Source organism: Bos javanicus, chromosome 5 (assembly GCF_032452875.1).
Source record: "Bos javanicus breed banteng chromosome 5, ARS-OSU_banteng_1.0, whole genome shotgun sequence".
NCBI lineage: Eukaryota > Metazoa > Chordata > Mammalia > Artiodactyla > Bovidae > Bos > Bos javanicus.
In genome coordinates this window covers 117,097,953-117,113,947 of record NC_083872.1, presented here as the reverse complement: position 1 = coordinate 117,113,947, position 15,995 = coordinate 117,097,953, and the positions used below count along the sequence as shown (strand labels likewise).

General features: G+C 51.5%; 1 protein-coding gene across 1 annotated transcript; it reads left to right on the top strand.

Annotated features, from left to right (window-relative positions):
- The first annotated feature begins 1,266 nt into the window (after positions 1-1,266).
- LOC133248532 (polycystin family receptor for egg jelly-like) lies at positions 1,267-9,936 on the top strand. Its single transcript, XM_061418857.1, has 2 exons — positions 1,267-9,221; positions 9,634-9,936. Exon 1 carries the CDS (start codon positions 2,046-2,048, stop codon positions 9,006-9,008), a length of 6,963 nt encoding a protein of 2,320 aa, XP_061274841.1. The 5' UTR covers positions 1,267-2,045; the 3' UTR covers positions 9,009-9,221; positions 9,634-9,936.
- The last annotated feature ends 6,059 nt before the right edge of the window (positions 9,937-15,995 follow it).

The following is a 15,995-nucleotide window of genomic DNA, read 5'->3' as shown; positions in this document are numbered from 1 at the left end:
CATTGGAAGGAATGATGCTGAAGCTGAAACTCCAGTACTTTGGCCACCTCATGCGAAGAGTTGACTCACTGGAAAAGACTCTGATGCTGGGAGGGATTGGGGGCAGGAGGAGAAGGGGACAGAGGATGAGATGACTGGATGGCATCACCAACTCGATGCACATGAGTTTGGGTGAACTCTGGGAGTTGGTGATAGACAGGGAGGCCTGGCGTGCTGCAATTCATGGGGTCGCAAAGAGTCGGACATGACTGAGCGACTGAACTGAACTTAACATATATTTTGGAAAACTCACAAGTTTTGAATGAGATAGTTTTTGCCTAATAAATAGATTTGCCTAATAAAAAAATTATCACATTTTGATTTCACTTGTTTGACTTAGCATGAATAGAATGCTAGATTTCGAATTAAAAATAGATAAGCAACAAGCAACAAAGGTTTACTGTATAGCATAGGGAACTTCAGTCAATATCCTGTAATAAACTATGGAAAATACTTTCCAAACCAATATTTCATGTGTGTACACCCGGTCGTGCTGCTGTGCACCTGAAGCACCGTGACCCACTGTGCTTTGACGAAGTGCATCCACCGAAATAACAACAGTGATGACATGAAACGCCGGGAGTGATTCCACCAGGTGAACGGTGTTTGCTTGTTGTCACCCACTGCCTAAGTCCTGACTATTCTTTGCCACCCCACAGACGCACCTCACCAGGCTCCTCCGTCCTACACTGTCTACCAGAGTTTGTTCAGATTCATACACACTGAGTCAGTGATGCAGTCTCACCATCTCATCCTCTGCCCTCCCTTCTCTTGCCTTCGATCTTTCCCAGCATCGGGGTCTTCTCCAATGAGCTGGCTCTTCTCATCAGGTGACCAAGTATTGGAGATACAGCACTAGTCCATCCAAAGAATGTGCAGGGTCGATGGTCTAAAAAACTCAGTTAAAAGGCAGAGATTGAATGAGTAGATAAAAGAGTAAAACTCTATTAAATGTGGCCTGTAAAACACTACTTATAAACATAAAGACGTAAATAAGTTGAAAGTAAATGAATGAAGAAAACAAATGCCACACAGACAATATGCACGAGAAGCGAGTGTGAGCATTTTATTTTACATGAGTCCCCCCCCCGCCCTGATTTATTGAGATATAATTGACATATAATGTGGCTTTTTAACAAGCAAAGGAGAAATTCAAATCAAAGACTGTCACAAAAAAAACCACATCATAATGATAATAGGAAGAGATGGTTGGATGTCATCACTGACTATGGACATGAATTTCAGTAAGCTCCTAGAGTTGGTGATGGAAACGGAAGCCTGGCATGCTGCAGTCCATGGGATCACAAACAGTCAGACATGACTGACTGAACTGAACTGAATGATAATAGAGACAATTCGGCAAAAGACATAACCACAATTGTGTATCTACCTAATAATTGGCGCTCCAAAATACAGGAAGCAAAAGTTAACAGAAGTAGAGAATTAAATAGAAAATTCCACGGTTACAGTAGGAGAGATTATCATCTTCTCTCAGCAACTGCTAGAACTAGAAAAAAACTGCAGGAAAGATATAGATCTAAGGAACAGCACCACCCTTCTTGACTTGACTCCCAAACAGAGGACAGTAGAATACACATTCTTTTCAAGTGACATGGAACACACAGATGGACGCAAGACAGACCACACGGTAGATTTACACAAGTCTCAACTCGTTCAAAAAGGTAAAGGATCGCACAGAATAGTCTGTGACCATAACAACACTGAATTACAAATCAATAACTGTGAGGATTTTTACAGAAACTCTAAGAATCTGTAAGTGAAAGTGTAACTTGAATTGACAGGTCAGAGCCAAAGAGGGGAGATTAAACGACTGATTTCCTGGGCCGCAGGAACCCCACTGACCACGCTGACCCCAGGCCACCGAGGCCCCCGAACCCCACGCCCGCCGTGACCCCGGCCCGCGCCCCGGCCGCCCCGCGCCCGACGCGCCGTGTCCGTTGGCCCTCCGCCCTGCGCCTCCGACGCAGCTCGCACCGGGCGCTGCCATGGGGCCCGGGCCGGCTCTCCTGCTCCTGGGCCTGGGCCTGGGCCTGGGCTGTGGGCCCGGCCGCCCGCCTCCGCCCCCGGCTCCCGCGCAGGCGCCTGGCTCGCCGTCCCGAGACCGCCCCATCCCGACGCCCGCCGCGGCCCGAAGTGCCGCGTCCGAGACCCGGGCCCTCGTCCAGGCGCGGCGGCCGGAGGCCGCGCTCCGCTCGGTCAGGGCCTCCCGGGACCCCGGGGAGCGGGGCGCAGGCTTTGGCGGCCTTGGGGCCGGCCGCGCCCGCGTCAGCCTCCGGGCCCGCGCGGCCCCGGGCGGCGGCATCTTCCTGAGCGGCCGCCGCGGCCTCTGCCTGCCGGCCGGGCGGCCCCCGAGCCTCGTGCCGCGCTGCCTCCGCGCGCACGTCCAGCTGCGCGCCCGCCGCGCCCCCGCCGCCGCGCCCGCGCCGGTGGACCTGCAGCTGTCCGCGCCCGGCGGCCGGCTCTCCCTGCGCTGGCTGTCCCGCCTGCCGCGCTCGCTCGGGCCTCTGGAGTGGACCTTCCGCCTCGGGCTGCTCGGGCCCGCGGCCGCCGAGAGCCGCGCGTTGCCCCGTCCGGCTCTGCAGCGCGGCCGGCGGTCCTACCCGGGATTCGTGGCCCGAACCGAGTGTCCCACGGACGGGCCCACCCCGGTCGTCTTAGAAGCTGTCAGCCCGAACAGCTCAGAACCCACTGAGTCCTCCGTGTCCTGTCAGGTATTCCGACCGGGGCCTTGTAAATTGGACCCCGTGAGGATAAATAGGAACGACGATAGACCGGTGCGACTGACCAGGGACATGGAAGACACCTTCAATGCAACAGTCATCCTCTTCTGTCCCATCCAGGAGTACTATTATCGGGGTTGGTATATCTATTCCGTTCCTTATGTAGGGGCCGTGCCTGACTGGACTAAACCTCTGGAAAAGCCACCGGTCAAGTTTAGTAGAGGTTTCTTCGAGGTGACTATACCCCCATATTCTTTACCTTGGGGGGTGTATCTGTTTAATTTCTCGGTGGTTGTCAGAACGCGGGATCCCCAGGTTCCAGGGAAGAACGACTCAGACCGCATCTATGTCGTCATTTTTAGACGTCCCCTGAATGCTGTTATTTCAGGGCCTTCCAACATCACAATTAATTTCACAGATGGGGTGACTCTCAATGGAAATATGTCTTCTGATCCAGAGGAAACAGACCCTCTAGAGAAAGAGAGACTTAAGTTTCTCTGGTACTGTACCACAGACTCAAGAAACTATGATGGAGAAAACATAACAGTGATAAGCAAGGAAGTTTGTCTCCCGGAGCAGGTTGATCTCAAGTGGACATGGGCTTCTGGTCCTATTCTCACACTTTCTCCAGAAACACTTCAAGGCGGCCGTGTATATTTTTTCAGACTGGTGATCCAGAAGACCAGCAGGTCAGCCTTTGCTGATGCAACGGTGCACGTGCTTCAAGGAGAGCCGGTAGCAAGCACTTCATGCATTGAAAATTGTGACCAGGTTCTGGTTTTATCAGAGAGATTCTCGTTGTCTCTGGATTGCACAGGTTGTACAGCAGGCCGAGATGTCTATCGGTGGTCCATTCTGACGTCTTCAGGTCAGGAGGTGCCATTGGACTGGACGGGGCAAACTTCAACAGGACGGAATGGTGCTTATGTGTCTATAAAAGCTTTTGCTTTCTGGAATTTCAGGGAAGATAAGTTTTGGATTTCTCTAAATGCAGCAACTTGGAGTGGAGTCACCTTGGTCTTAAGATATCCTTTCGTTATTCACCATGTCCGTATAACCACAGACTGCAAAATTGTTCCAGAAAAAGGAATTTCCTTCATTACTCAGTTTGTTGTCATTTGTACTCATTTCAAGCATAAGAATATTGTTCTTACATATAAAATAATAGTTCCTGATGTACATGGTTTTGGTGAGATCAGTTCTTTGAAAGAGAATAACTTTGGATCCATCCTGTATTTGGGGAAGAATTCCACATCACCCCCTTCCTTTCTCCCTGTTGGTGTGTTGGACAGTCATTATGCCTTGAAAATAATTGCTCAGGCATATAATACCTCTCTGGGAGCTTTTTCTCAGGTGAACTTGTATGCCACTGTGCGGCCTCCCACTGACGTAAAGTCATCACCAACTGTGCTGGAGGCGTTATCCAACTTCACCATGGGACCAAATTCCTCCCTGTCTACTTTGCTTCAACAGCAGGATTTTCTAAATGCAAGTTATTTAATATACGTAGTAGCTTCTGTCTTGAATAGTATGAAAAGCGACTTAAGTCTGCAAGCTGACAAAATTAAAATCCGAGAACACCTTTTCAATCAGACACTCATTCTTCCTATAAACACTTTGGTGAATATTAGCCAGGTGGTCATGGCTGTTACTAAATTAACAGAGAAAACCTCTGAGATCAGTGCATTCTCCCAGAAACTGGCCACAGTGAGGTCTTGGCAAGCAAGCCAAGCCCTCCAAGATAGTCATCAGAGAGATAAGAGCATTTCTTCTGAGCAAATAGAAAGTGTGTGCATTGGAATATTAATAACCTTGTCTAACATCCTGAAACTGCTGGTTCATTATGAAGTCTTTGAAGAGCCTTTCCACGTTGTTGAATCTCTAGCAGACACGGTATTGGCTGTGAAAGTGCCGGAGAATGAGACCACTGCCTTGAGGACCTCCAACTTTAAAATGTATGTCAAGAAAACCGAAAAGTGGAATGTTACCAAGTTCTTCAGCACCCAGAAGCACTGTCAGAATTGTTTTTATCCCAGCCTAAATGTGAACAGCGTTCCTAGTCTGCCTGCCAGCGCTCCGATTTCCACGATGTTTTGTGAATTTGCGGATGACCCTTTCCCTTGGCTAAATTATGGGGAAAACATTTTGACCCAGGTGGTTGGATTCCGAATGACAGGAGTGGAGGCCACAGGTGACGTGATTGAGATTCCACCTGATGCAGTGGAAGTGTACCTCATCAGGAAAAACCTGAGCTTTGGAACTTTTAATCTCACGGTGGGACCCAGCTCAGAGCCTTATGCAGTGGATGAATCAGCGACAAAGACGACAGGGGCGTTTAGCTTTGTTGTGGACAGTACCGCAGGCAGGGACGTGTTGATCCACATCATGACAGACGTGTCCGTCTTGTTCACGGTGTCTGTTTACGCGGGCCGTGAGATCACACCCAACTCTTTTATGACCAGCTACCTGGTGCCCCATAAAATCCCTCCGATTGCCAATGAGAGTGACCTGTTTGACCCGGAGTGTGCAGTGAAGGAGGCCCGAGTGGTCTGCCTCCCCGCGGCCCTGGTGCAGGTCATAGCTCAGCGAACCGATTCCTCTGAGTGCACCATCGCTGTGGTTCTACAGGCACCTCGTTTTGTCCTAAAACCCAATAACAAGTTGGTGAGAATTTCTGTTTTCAGCAGTGAATGCTTGGACATGTTTGGGATCCAGAGCGATTGGAGAGAAGATACCTGCGCTGTGGGAGAGAAGACCACTTGGCAAAGAGTGCACTGTATCTGCAAGAACCCACGGCGGGCCAAACGGCAGCTGGATATAATCAAGCAGGCCAACCTTCGCCTGCGTACCCACTATTTGACAGCCAAGGTGATCGTGGTCCCTAACCCTGTGGACTTACGAGTGGAGACAGTCAAGAACGTCACCCAAAACCCTGTGACCCTCTTCACGGTACTTCTCATTATGCTGTTGTACTTGATCCTTGCGTTCTGGGCTTTGCACAGAGATGAAACGGACCAGTATCTTAGGGAACATGTGATAGTTCTCCTTGATAACGATCCTTATGATAATGTGTGTTATCTAGTCACTGTTTTTACAGGAAGCCGTTGTGGTTCTGGGACCAGGGCCAATGTCTTTATCCAACTGCATGGAACCGAAGGTAGCAGCGATGTGCACTGTTTAAGCCATCCACAATTTAGGACTCTCTACCGAGGAAGCATCTGCACTTTCCTCCTAGCGACGAAAAAGGACTTGGGTGACATCCATTCCCTCCGTGTGTGGCACAACAACGAGGGCAGGTCCCCTGAATGGTATTTAAGTAGAATCAAAGTGGAGAATCTGTTCAGCAGACACATCTGGCTCTTCATGTGCCGAGAATGGCTTTCTATCGGATCATCTTTGGACCGAACCTTTCAAGTAATGCCCCCAGATAAGCCTCTCAAGAAAATGGACTTTTTCCTCATAGATTTAAGTTACAAGCTGGGGAGAAGCCACTTGTGGTTCTCCGTTTTTTCTGGTGTCATTTCTACACCATTCAATAGGCTCCAGAGGCTGTCCTGTTGCTTAGCCATGTTGTTATCCACGCTTCTGTGTAATATTATGTTCTTTAGTCTAGAGAAGGAGATGGAAGCAGAGCCACAAGAGCAGAGGTACATCAGGTCAATGGTGATCGGACTGGAAAGTGCCTTTATTACCCTCCCTGTGCAACTAGTGATCAAATCTTTGTTCATGTATTCCCAGAGGAGACCTCAGGTGACTCTACATGAGGTCACTCCTCGGAAACATCCTTTGAAAGCACCAGCAAGGCAGCACTGGGAAGAACGATTGGGAAACTGGCATGCCTATGAAATTGACAAGGCAAGCTCCCAGGAGCCTGTGTCTAACAGACATCATGCAAAACCCAAGGGTTCTGTCAACGTCACCTCTAAAAGACAGCCCCCGGCCAAGCAAGCAGAAAGCCAAGGGTCTCCCATCAAAAGCAAGGTCTCCAGAACTCAAAGCAAGGTCTCCAGAAACCAAAGCAAGGTCACTCAAGCACAAAGCAAGTCCTCCAACATCCAGGGAAGAAATATAAACACCAATAACCCAAATATTGAAGACAACACAAATGTTTCTGATGAGCAGCCTCCCCAGCCAGGTTCAACAGCCCTTAAAGAGAAGACCAGAATGGTCCTGCCACAATGGTGTGTTTGTGTCGCCTGGCTCTTGGTTTTTCTTACCTGTGCAGTATCCTCCTTCTTCATCATATTTTATGGACTGACTTACGGCCTCGAAAAGTCAACAGCATGGCTGTTTGCATCGTTTTGTGCGTTCACTCAGTCAGTCTTTCTCGTGCAGCCATCTAAAATCATGCTCGTATCAGGCTACAGAACACGGAAGGCCAAGTACTGTAAAAACGTTTCATGGATTGGCAACAGCCGCTTCTCTGAGATCAAGCTGCACAACATTCGGAAGGACCCAGAAGAAATGGACAGACGCCACCGGTATGTCATGGAGCTCCGAAACTCGAGAATGTACCAGCCTCTCACCCAGGACGAAATCACAATATTCCAAAGAAAGAAGAGGATCAAAAGAAGAGCTTTCCTGTTCCTGAGTTACATCCTCACTCACTTCATCTTTCTGGCTCTCTTGCTGAGCCTAGTCACCATCCTACATCCCACTGACAGCTTTTACTATAATCAGTTTACTCGGGACCAGTTCTCTGTGGATCTGGCAGGCGTGACCAGGCTGGAAGACATCTATCAGTGGCTGAACAGGGTGCTGTTGCCTCTGTTCCACAATGACCCGAATCCCACGTTTTTCCCTGACAGCTCCTCTAAAATCCTTGGCTTGCCACTCATGAGGCAGGTGAGGGCGCAACCTGGAGAGATAATGTGTCTGCCGGCCAAGAAATTTGTGGAGGGCAGCCTCAAAGGAGAGATTCGCTGTCACCCCGAATATGGCATTGACCCAGAAGACACAAAAAACTACTCTGGGTCATGGAATAGAGTTAGTAAGCGGGACACTGACAAGACGACCAGAGGGTTTACTTATAGGCCTCCGGAGAAGAGGTGGGCGTACTCTTCCTATGGGCTGCTGCACACCTATGGCTCAGGAGGATACGCCTTCTATTTTTTTCCAGCAGAGCAGCAGTTTAATTCCACACTGAGGCTCAGCGAACTCCAGAAAAGCCATTGGCTGGATGAGAAGACGTGGTCTGTGATTGTGGAATTGACCACCTTCAATCCAGACATCAGTCTCCTCTGCAGCATCTCGGTCATCTTCGAGGTCTCTCAGTTAGGTGTTGTGAACACTAGCCTGAATGCGCACTCCTTCTTGCTCGCTGATTTCAACAGAAAAAACTCAGCCGACTCAGCAGAAAACTACTTGTACTTGGCCATCTTCATTTTCTTCCTTGCCTACACTGTTGATGAGGTTTACGTAATCACACAAGAAAGGACTGCCTATGTGCAAAGTGTATATAATTTGCTCAACTTTGCTCTAAAATGTATCTTTACCCTGTGGATTGTACTCTTTTTCAGGAAGCACTTCTTGGCCATCAGTATAGTTCAGGCTTACCGGTCGAATCCTGAGGATTTCATTCCCTTTCATGCAGTGGCTCAAGTAGATCACACCATGAGGGTGATTTTGGGTTTCCTAGTATTTCTGACGATCCTGAAGACGCTCCGGTATTCCAGGGTCTTTTACGATGTGCGTCTGGCTCAGAGGGCCATCCAGACTGCCCTTCCTGGCATCTGCCACATGGCATTGGTGGTGTCCGTGTATTTCTTTGTCTTCATGGCATTCGGGTACTTGGTGTTTGGGCAGCATGAGTGGAACTACAGTGACATGATCCATGCCACCCAGACAATATTTTCCTACTGTGTCTCAGCTTTTGAGAACACGGAATTTTTCAATAACCGGGTTCTCGGGGTCCTCTTCCTCTCATCTTTCATGCTGGTGATGATCTGCATATTGATCAACTTATTTCAGGCAGTGATTTTGTCAGCCTACGAGGAAATGAAGCAGCCCGTGTACGAGGAGCCCTCAGAAGAGGCAGAAGCCATGACTTATCTGTGTCGCCGGCTAAGATCTGCTTTTTGCTGCCTGTGCTTCAAACCCAGGGCAGAAGACGAGCCCAAGTTCTTCATCAACATGGTGTACGGGCAGCCAGAGAAGAACAGCCGCCACTACCTGGGGCTGAAGACCAGAAACATTAATGGGAAGAAAATGGTTTACCTCGTCGTGTGATCCATGGCAGTGTCAAGGCCCACAGGCAGGTTCCTCCAAAGGCTCGGTTTCTGGGGTCGAGGGGCGTTTCATGGCTCAGTTGTGTTTCCCACCCGTATTCTTCACAGTGCACCCCGCGTCTGGACGTGTCTGCAGCGGAGGCCTCCAAGCTTGGAACTTGAAAGGCGGGTCAAGGGCAGCATGGCCTCTGTGGAGAGAGGAGGGCGACCATCTGTGAGTCCGGGTTCATTTCCCTTTTTCTTAGAAGCTGCTGTCTTTGGCACCGACTGCAGTTTAGAGGGTTAGAGACCTAGATTTGGGGGAGGGAACTGAAAGGGCCCCCAACCTCATCTCAGCTTGTCAGAAGCAGCAGGTGAACGCTCCTGCTGTCCCGGTCCCCCTGTCCCCGAGGCTGGGAGGCCAGGGCTAGTGGTTGGGGGCAGAGCCCAGGTCCTTCGGCCCTGCTGGCCCTTCCCTTTGCTGATGGGGCTGCAGAGCCTCCCTGCCTCCTTACCCCCACCACACACACTCCAGCTGGGCAGGGTGGAGGGGCCTCATGAGGGGTCCCAGGAGTGGCCCTTGTGCCTGGAAATGGAGGGATGTGGACCAGGGCGCAGCAATCTGAAGCTTCCCATCTGCTCTTTAGGCCATTGCAAGTTATGGATGTAACGTGTTTCTGGCCAGGAGACATGACTTTTGTTAAAGAAGAAGGTGTGTGTGTGTGTGCATGCTGTCGAGCTCACACTGAAAGGTGGTAAATGTTCTATGTCATGAGTGTAGCCGTCTCTCTCTCCAGGATTTGGGCTTTTGTTTATTGATGGCCTGGTGGCTTGTTTAGAACACATTGTTTAAGAAAATTGTTAATGGCTCCTGTGTTTTCAACCCAAAGCATGTTCCTTCATGAAAATGTCATGCAAAGCTTCATCAGAATTAAAATATGATTCCTCTATGAGGCCTGCAGTGATTTCTGTGAGAGGGGCAGTACACAGATGGCACCTGCCCTCGAAATGCAGTGCCAGCAAAGGGGAACGAAGCGCAGGTGTGACTGCTTTGACCCGACTGTTTATCACTTGCTTGGCGCCCTGATGGTGCTCACTCAGCTGCACTGCATGGCCATAGCACTTCGCACCTTGGCAGGTAGGGGCACGTGTACATGTAGAGGCCTTCTCTCCCTTCGTCCCTGGGGTCGGGGTGGTCTTCCTGCCAATTAGACAATAGTCTTTCTGACTCACCCAAGACCACCCAAACTGTCATGATCAAATGCCCAGTTTTGTGTTTTCTAACTTCCCTGGTGGGAGTTCACAGGTGTGGCTAGGTTCTGGTCAGCTGGTGCTGGGTGATGTGCAGATTCTGCATAGCACTTCTTATTGTCACCCAACTGCCACCCGTACATTTTTTAGAACCATGGCCTTGCCCAGTAACCGTATGGGACTGGTGCTGGGGTCAGAATGTCCGACTCTTGAGAACCCATGGACTGTAGCCTGCCAGCCTCCTCTGTCCTTGGGATTCTTGAGATAAGAATGCTGGAGTGGGTTGTCATTTACTTATCCAGAGGATCTACCCGACCCAGGGATTGAACCTGGGCCTCTAGAGCTGCAGGCAGATACTTTACAGTTGAACCATCAAGGAAGCCCTCAGGAGAACAAGTGTGAAAGGAGAGAGAAGGCCCCCACATCACCCCTTCCTGCTCCTGGCAGTTGTGACTCATTTCAGTCACCCTCTGACTTCCTGAACCATCCTGCCACCCACAGGTGCCCACACAGATGGCGCCCTGCAGGAGGGCCCAATGCCAAGGTGTCCAGGGGACCTTCCTGCAGCCAGCCCTCTGGGAGGTGACACCTGGTCCCCCAGCACGGAGCCAAGAGTACCATGAAGTCCCCTGTGTCCCCCGCTCAAAGCCCTGACTCGGGACTGCATCACAGACCCTGTCATCTCCTGTCAAGTCCCGCCTCTATTTGTGAGCCTGGAGGTCTGCAGAAATCCATGTGCTCTGTGGCCCCAGGAGGCCACCACTGCCCCCTGGGGAGGGGGAGGGTGCTGGGAACCCTCCAGGGCAACGTCTGGGGGACGAGCCCTGCTGGGAGCTGGGGAGCAGGTCTGTCCAGGCAGCATGGATGGTGCTCAGGCAGCCTGGGGGAGCTTGGCACTGCCTTCTGTGGGCTGGGCGGTCTTGGCCTCCCAGAGCCCGGCTGCTCTCCTCTGAGTGACGAAGGGCTCAATGCCTCATGGCATTGCATCCAGCAGATGGACCAGGCATGTCCAAGTGAGGGCCAGCCCTGAGCCAGGCCCAGGAGCGGCTGTCACTCCTGGGTACATGGTGGTCCCACCCTGGGCCTCAGTCTCTGCTCCTGGGAGGGGAGGCGCTGGAGGAGGGGCCTCTGAGTCAGAGAAGCAGAGGCCCTGGGGCCTGCAAGCCAGGGCGTCCAGGGTGCCGCCAGGGTAGCGGCCAGCCAGTGTACCCCAGCACAGAGGGAGGGGCCAGGCCTGCGGGAAGCACTTAGCATCCCGCCCAGCTCTGTGCCCTTGGCTGTGGCTCCCTCTGGTGGAGGTGGTACACAAGAGAAGGCCTGGCCAGCAGGCCCCAATGCCAGGTCAGGAAGCCAGCCTGCTGAAATAAAACTTACATTGAACATAAGGGGCTAAACTTCTTAGGACGATCTGTGGTCTCTGAGCGGCCAGGACACGCCCCGTATTTCTTGGGGCCTGGCTGCACTGGAGAGTCCACTTGTCCCTTCTGTGTGCCCAGGACCCGCACTCATCTCTTGGGGACCTCGCCCTCTCTGGTCCCCAGGAAGGTCGGATCGCACTGCCACCCGCGCGCTCCAGGCAACCCCGGGGATGCGGGTCCGCGGGCGCTCTGCCGAGCGCGTCCTCCGGGTACCTGACAGTCGCGCAGCGGTGAGGTGTCAGCCATAGCGCGCGCGCGTTCCGCGCCCGGGGTGCGGGCTCTGCGCTTCGCCGCGACCTTCCGCGTGGGGGCGGGGTGTCGAGCCTCGGGGGCGGGGCGGCCCCCGCCCACTACTTGCTTCCGACACACCCGCCGCGCCAGGAGGGTTACCCTACAGGCTGGGGAAACCCAGGGCCACCCCAGGCTGGCAGTTTTGGTGTGAGCCCCCACCTACCCGATCAGACAGGAGCCAGGGACGGCAGGGGCAGAGGGCGGGCGTGGGAGAGTGGGTGGGATAAGGGAGTCCCTCTCCATGGGGACCCTCTGAGAGGTGACTGCAGAGTCCCCTGGGAGGCAGAGGAGCCCTGGGGCAGTGGTCCCTTTGGACAACAAGTGGGACCAGAGGCCGTGCTGTAAGGGCCCCAAGCCTGGGTGCCTCTGTCCTGGGTGTGGCCTGGACAGTTGCACAGGGCCTCACACTTAGAAGGACCCCATGCTCGCTTTGAAGCTCTGCTGTGGTCATCTTGAAATTCTTCACCATCTTTGAACAGGGTTCCTACATTTTGATTTTGCACGGGGCCCTGAAAATCATGTAGTCGGTCTTCTGACAGCCAATGCATCTTTTCTGAATTCCCCACAGCTCACCACCTCCTCGGCCACTAACCCCAAACTGAGTCAGGACCAGCTCACTCGCATACCGAGCGCTCTTGCAGCAGGCAGGCCTGGGCCTTTGGTTTCCCTGGACCCCGCCTAAGAGGCCCCTGTACTTTCAATCCTGTCCACCTACAATCTATCTCCCTCACAGCAGGAGGATGCTTCCAACCTGGAAATCAGATCAGGCCCTTCCCCGCTCAAAACCCTCAAACACTTCCCCAACCCACTTGAGATGAAATTCAAATACACGACCATGGTCTCTGAGACCCAGCTTGCTCTGGTCATTGGCCGTCTCTCCAATGACATCTCCTACCACCTCCTCTCCTCTCTGCTTACTCAGGCCCCACTACTAACCTTGTCTCCTTCCTGCCTCCCTGCATTTGTACTTACAGTTCCCTGCCCTAGCTATGCCCTTCCCTAGCTCTGTGTGAGCCATGCTCCCTCATTTCAGGCTGATCTGTTGGCTCAGAGGGCACCTCCTCGAAGAGGCCACCTCCTCGCAGAGGCCTTCCTCGATTCCCCACCTCACTGTCATTCTTATCTCTGTACCTGCCTTATTTGTCTTCATATCGCTTTTCACAGTAAAATCCCACATGGTATGTCATGGTTGGATTATTTTTGATTGTCTTTTACCCCCATTATAATGGAAGTTGTATGGGAACTAAGCCTAGGGCTGATGCCTAGGAAAATGCTGGGTATCGTGTACCTGCTTGTGAACCCTGTATGAAATAACTATAGTTAAATGAATTAAGGGAGAATGAAAAGGGAAAAAAATCAGATATAAATAGGAATAATCAGGGATAATAAGAAAACAAATAATTAGGGGACACATGTAAGTCGAGACATATCAATCATTACATGATCTGGTTCAAGATGACAGAGTAGAAGGATGCGGGCTCATCTCCTCCTGCAAAAGTACCAAAATTGCAACTAGCTGTTGTGGCAGCTATTTGCCACAACAAATAGCTTCTATTTTCTGGAAATAGAAGGATGCTGGAACCCACCAAAAAAAGATACCCTATGTCTAAAGACAAAGAAGGAACTGCAGTGATGTGGTAGGAGGAATGCAATCAAGATAAAACCAAATCCTATACCCACTGGGTGGGTGACCCACAGACTGGAGAATAATAATCCCAAAGAAGTTCTCACACTGTTATGAAGGATTTGAAGTCCATGTCAGGCTTGCCAGCCTCAGGATCTGGTAAAGGGACTGGGAATCCCCAGGGAATCTGGCCTTGAGGGCCAGCAAGATTTGATTATAGGACTTCCAGAAGGCTGGGGGAAACAAAGACTCCAGTCTTGGAGGACACAAACAACATTTCACCTGCCCCCAGACCCAGATGAGAGCAGTGACCCCACAGGAGAGTGAACTCAAAGTACCTCCTAGTACTGGGGGCCTCTTGGAGGCGTGGGCCACCACAGGGCCATTGGCAGAAACCCCTTTGGAGTTCACTATTCACCCTAGAGCTTGTAGTGGGCTGGAGTGGCTATAAGAGATACCCCACGTGAAGAGATACCCCACGCCCAAAGGCAAAGGAGAAGCCCCAGCAAGATGGTAGGAGGGGCGAATTCATGCTTAGACTCAAACCCCATACCTGCCAGAGATGCTCAGAAGGGTCAAACATACCTTGTGTGCACAGGACCAGAGACCCCACGGAGACTGAGACAGAACTGTGTTTGAGTGTCTCCTGTGGCGGTACGGGTCAGCAGTGGCCTGCCGCAGGGGCAGGGGCTCTGGGTGCAGCAGTCCTGGGTATGGCATTAGCCCTCTTGGAGGAGGTCGCCATTAACCCCACCACAGAGCCGCCAGAACAAGACTGCGGAAACAGAGCCTTGGAAGGCACAAGCAGAACCTTGTGCACCAGGACCCAGGAGAAAGGAGCAGTGACCCCACAAGGGACTGACCCAGACTTGCCTGAGTGTCCAGGAGTCACCGGTGGAGGCGTGGGTCAGTGGTGGCCTGCTGCAGGGTCGGGGGCACTGAGTGTGGCAGTGGGACCTTTTGCCTGCATGGGACCTTTTAAAGGTGCCATTATCTTCATTACCTCCACCATAGTTTGGCCCCAGGTAGATAACAGGGAGGGTACACACAACTCCACCCATCAACAGAAAATTGGATTAAAGATTTACTGAGGATGGCCTGGTGAGGACTCTTGGCAACTCTGGTGGGGACTCTTCTTTGCTGAGACTGACATCCTGACCACTCAGGGTACTCAGGGGCCAGCTTGCCTGCCAATGGACCAGACCCAGAGGCTGCAACTGGGACCCTTTTGTCCCTGGTCTCCTCCTGATGCGGACAACTGGCCAGAGTGCCCCGACTGGTAAGGAGCAAGAGACTTTATTGGCCTATCTCGCCTTACCTCTCTCTTTCCTCTCCTTAACCCTTCCTTCTACTTAACGGCCAGGAAGAGCTACCCCACGTTCAAGGAGCGGTGGCTGCACGGGCGCAGGAGGGTCAAGAGGAGCTACTTCAGGAGGGGTGGCGGTGAGGAGATACCCCTCGTCCAAGGTAATAGAAACTCAAGTAAGGTGGTAGGTGTTGCAAGAGGGCATCAGAGGGCAGATACACTGAAACCATAATCTCAGAAAACTAATAAATCTAATCACATGGACCACAGCCTTGTCTAACTCAATGAAACTAAGCCATGCCCTGTGGGGCCACCCAAGATGGGCGAGTCATGGTGGAGAGGTCTGACAGAATGTGGTCCACTGGAGAAGGGAATGGCAAACCTCTTCAGTATTCTTGCCTTGAGAACCCCATGAACAGTTGAAAAGGCAAAATGATAGGATACTGAAAGAGGAACTCCCCAAGTCGGTAGGTGCCCAATATGCTACTGGAGATCAGTAGAGAAATAACTCCAGAAAGAATGAAGGGATGGAGCCAAAGCAAAAACAACACCCAGCTGTGGATGTGACTGGTGATAGAAGCAAGGTCCGATGCTGTAAATAGCAATGTTGCATAGGAACCTGGAATGTCAGGTCCATGAATCAAGGCAAATTGGAAGTGGTCAAACAAGAGATGGCAAGAGGGAATGTCGACATTCTAGGAATCAGCGAACTCAAATGGACTGGAATGGGTGAATTTAACTCAGATGACCATTATATCTACTACTGCGGGCAGGAATCCCTCAGAAGAAATGGAGTGGCCACCATGGTCAACAAAAGAGTCTGAAATGCAGTACTTGGATGCAATCTCAAAAAGGACAGAATGATCTCTGTTCATTTCCAAGGCAAACCATTCAATATCACAGTAATCCAAGTCTATGCCCTAACCAGTAACTCTGAAGAAGCTGAAGTTGAACTGTTCTATGAAGACCTACAAGACCTTTTAGAACTAACACCCAAAAAAGATGTCCTTTTCATTATAGGGGACTGGAATGCAAAAGTAGGAAGTCAAGAAACACCTGGAGTAACAGGCAAATTTGGCCTTGGAATACAGAATGAAGCAGGGCAAAGGCTAATAGAGT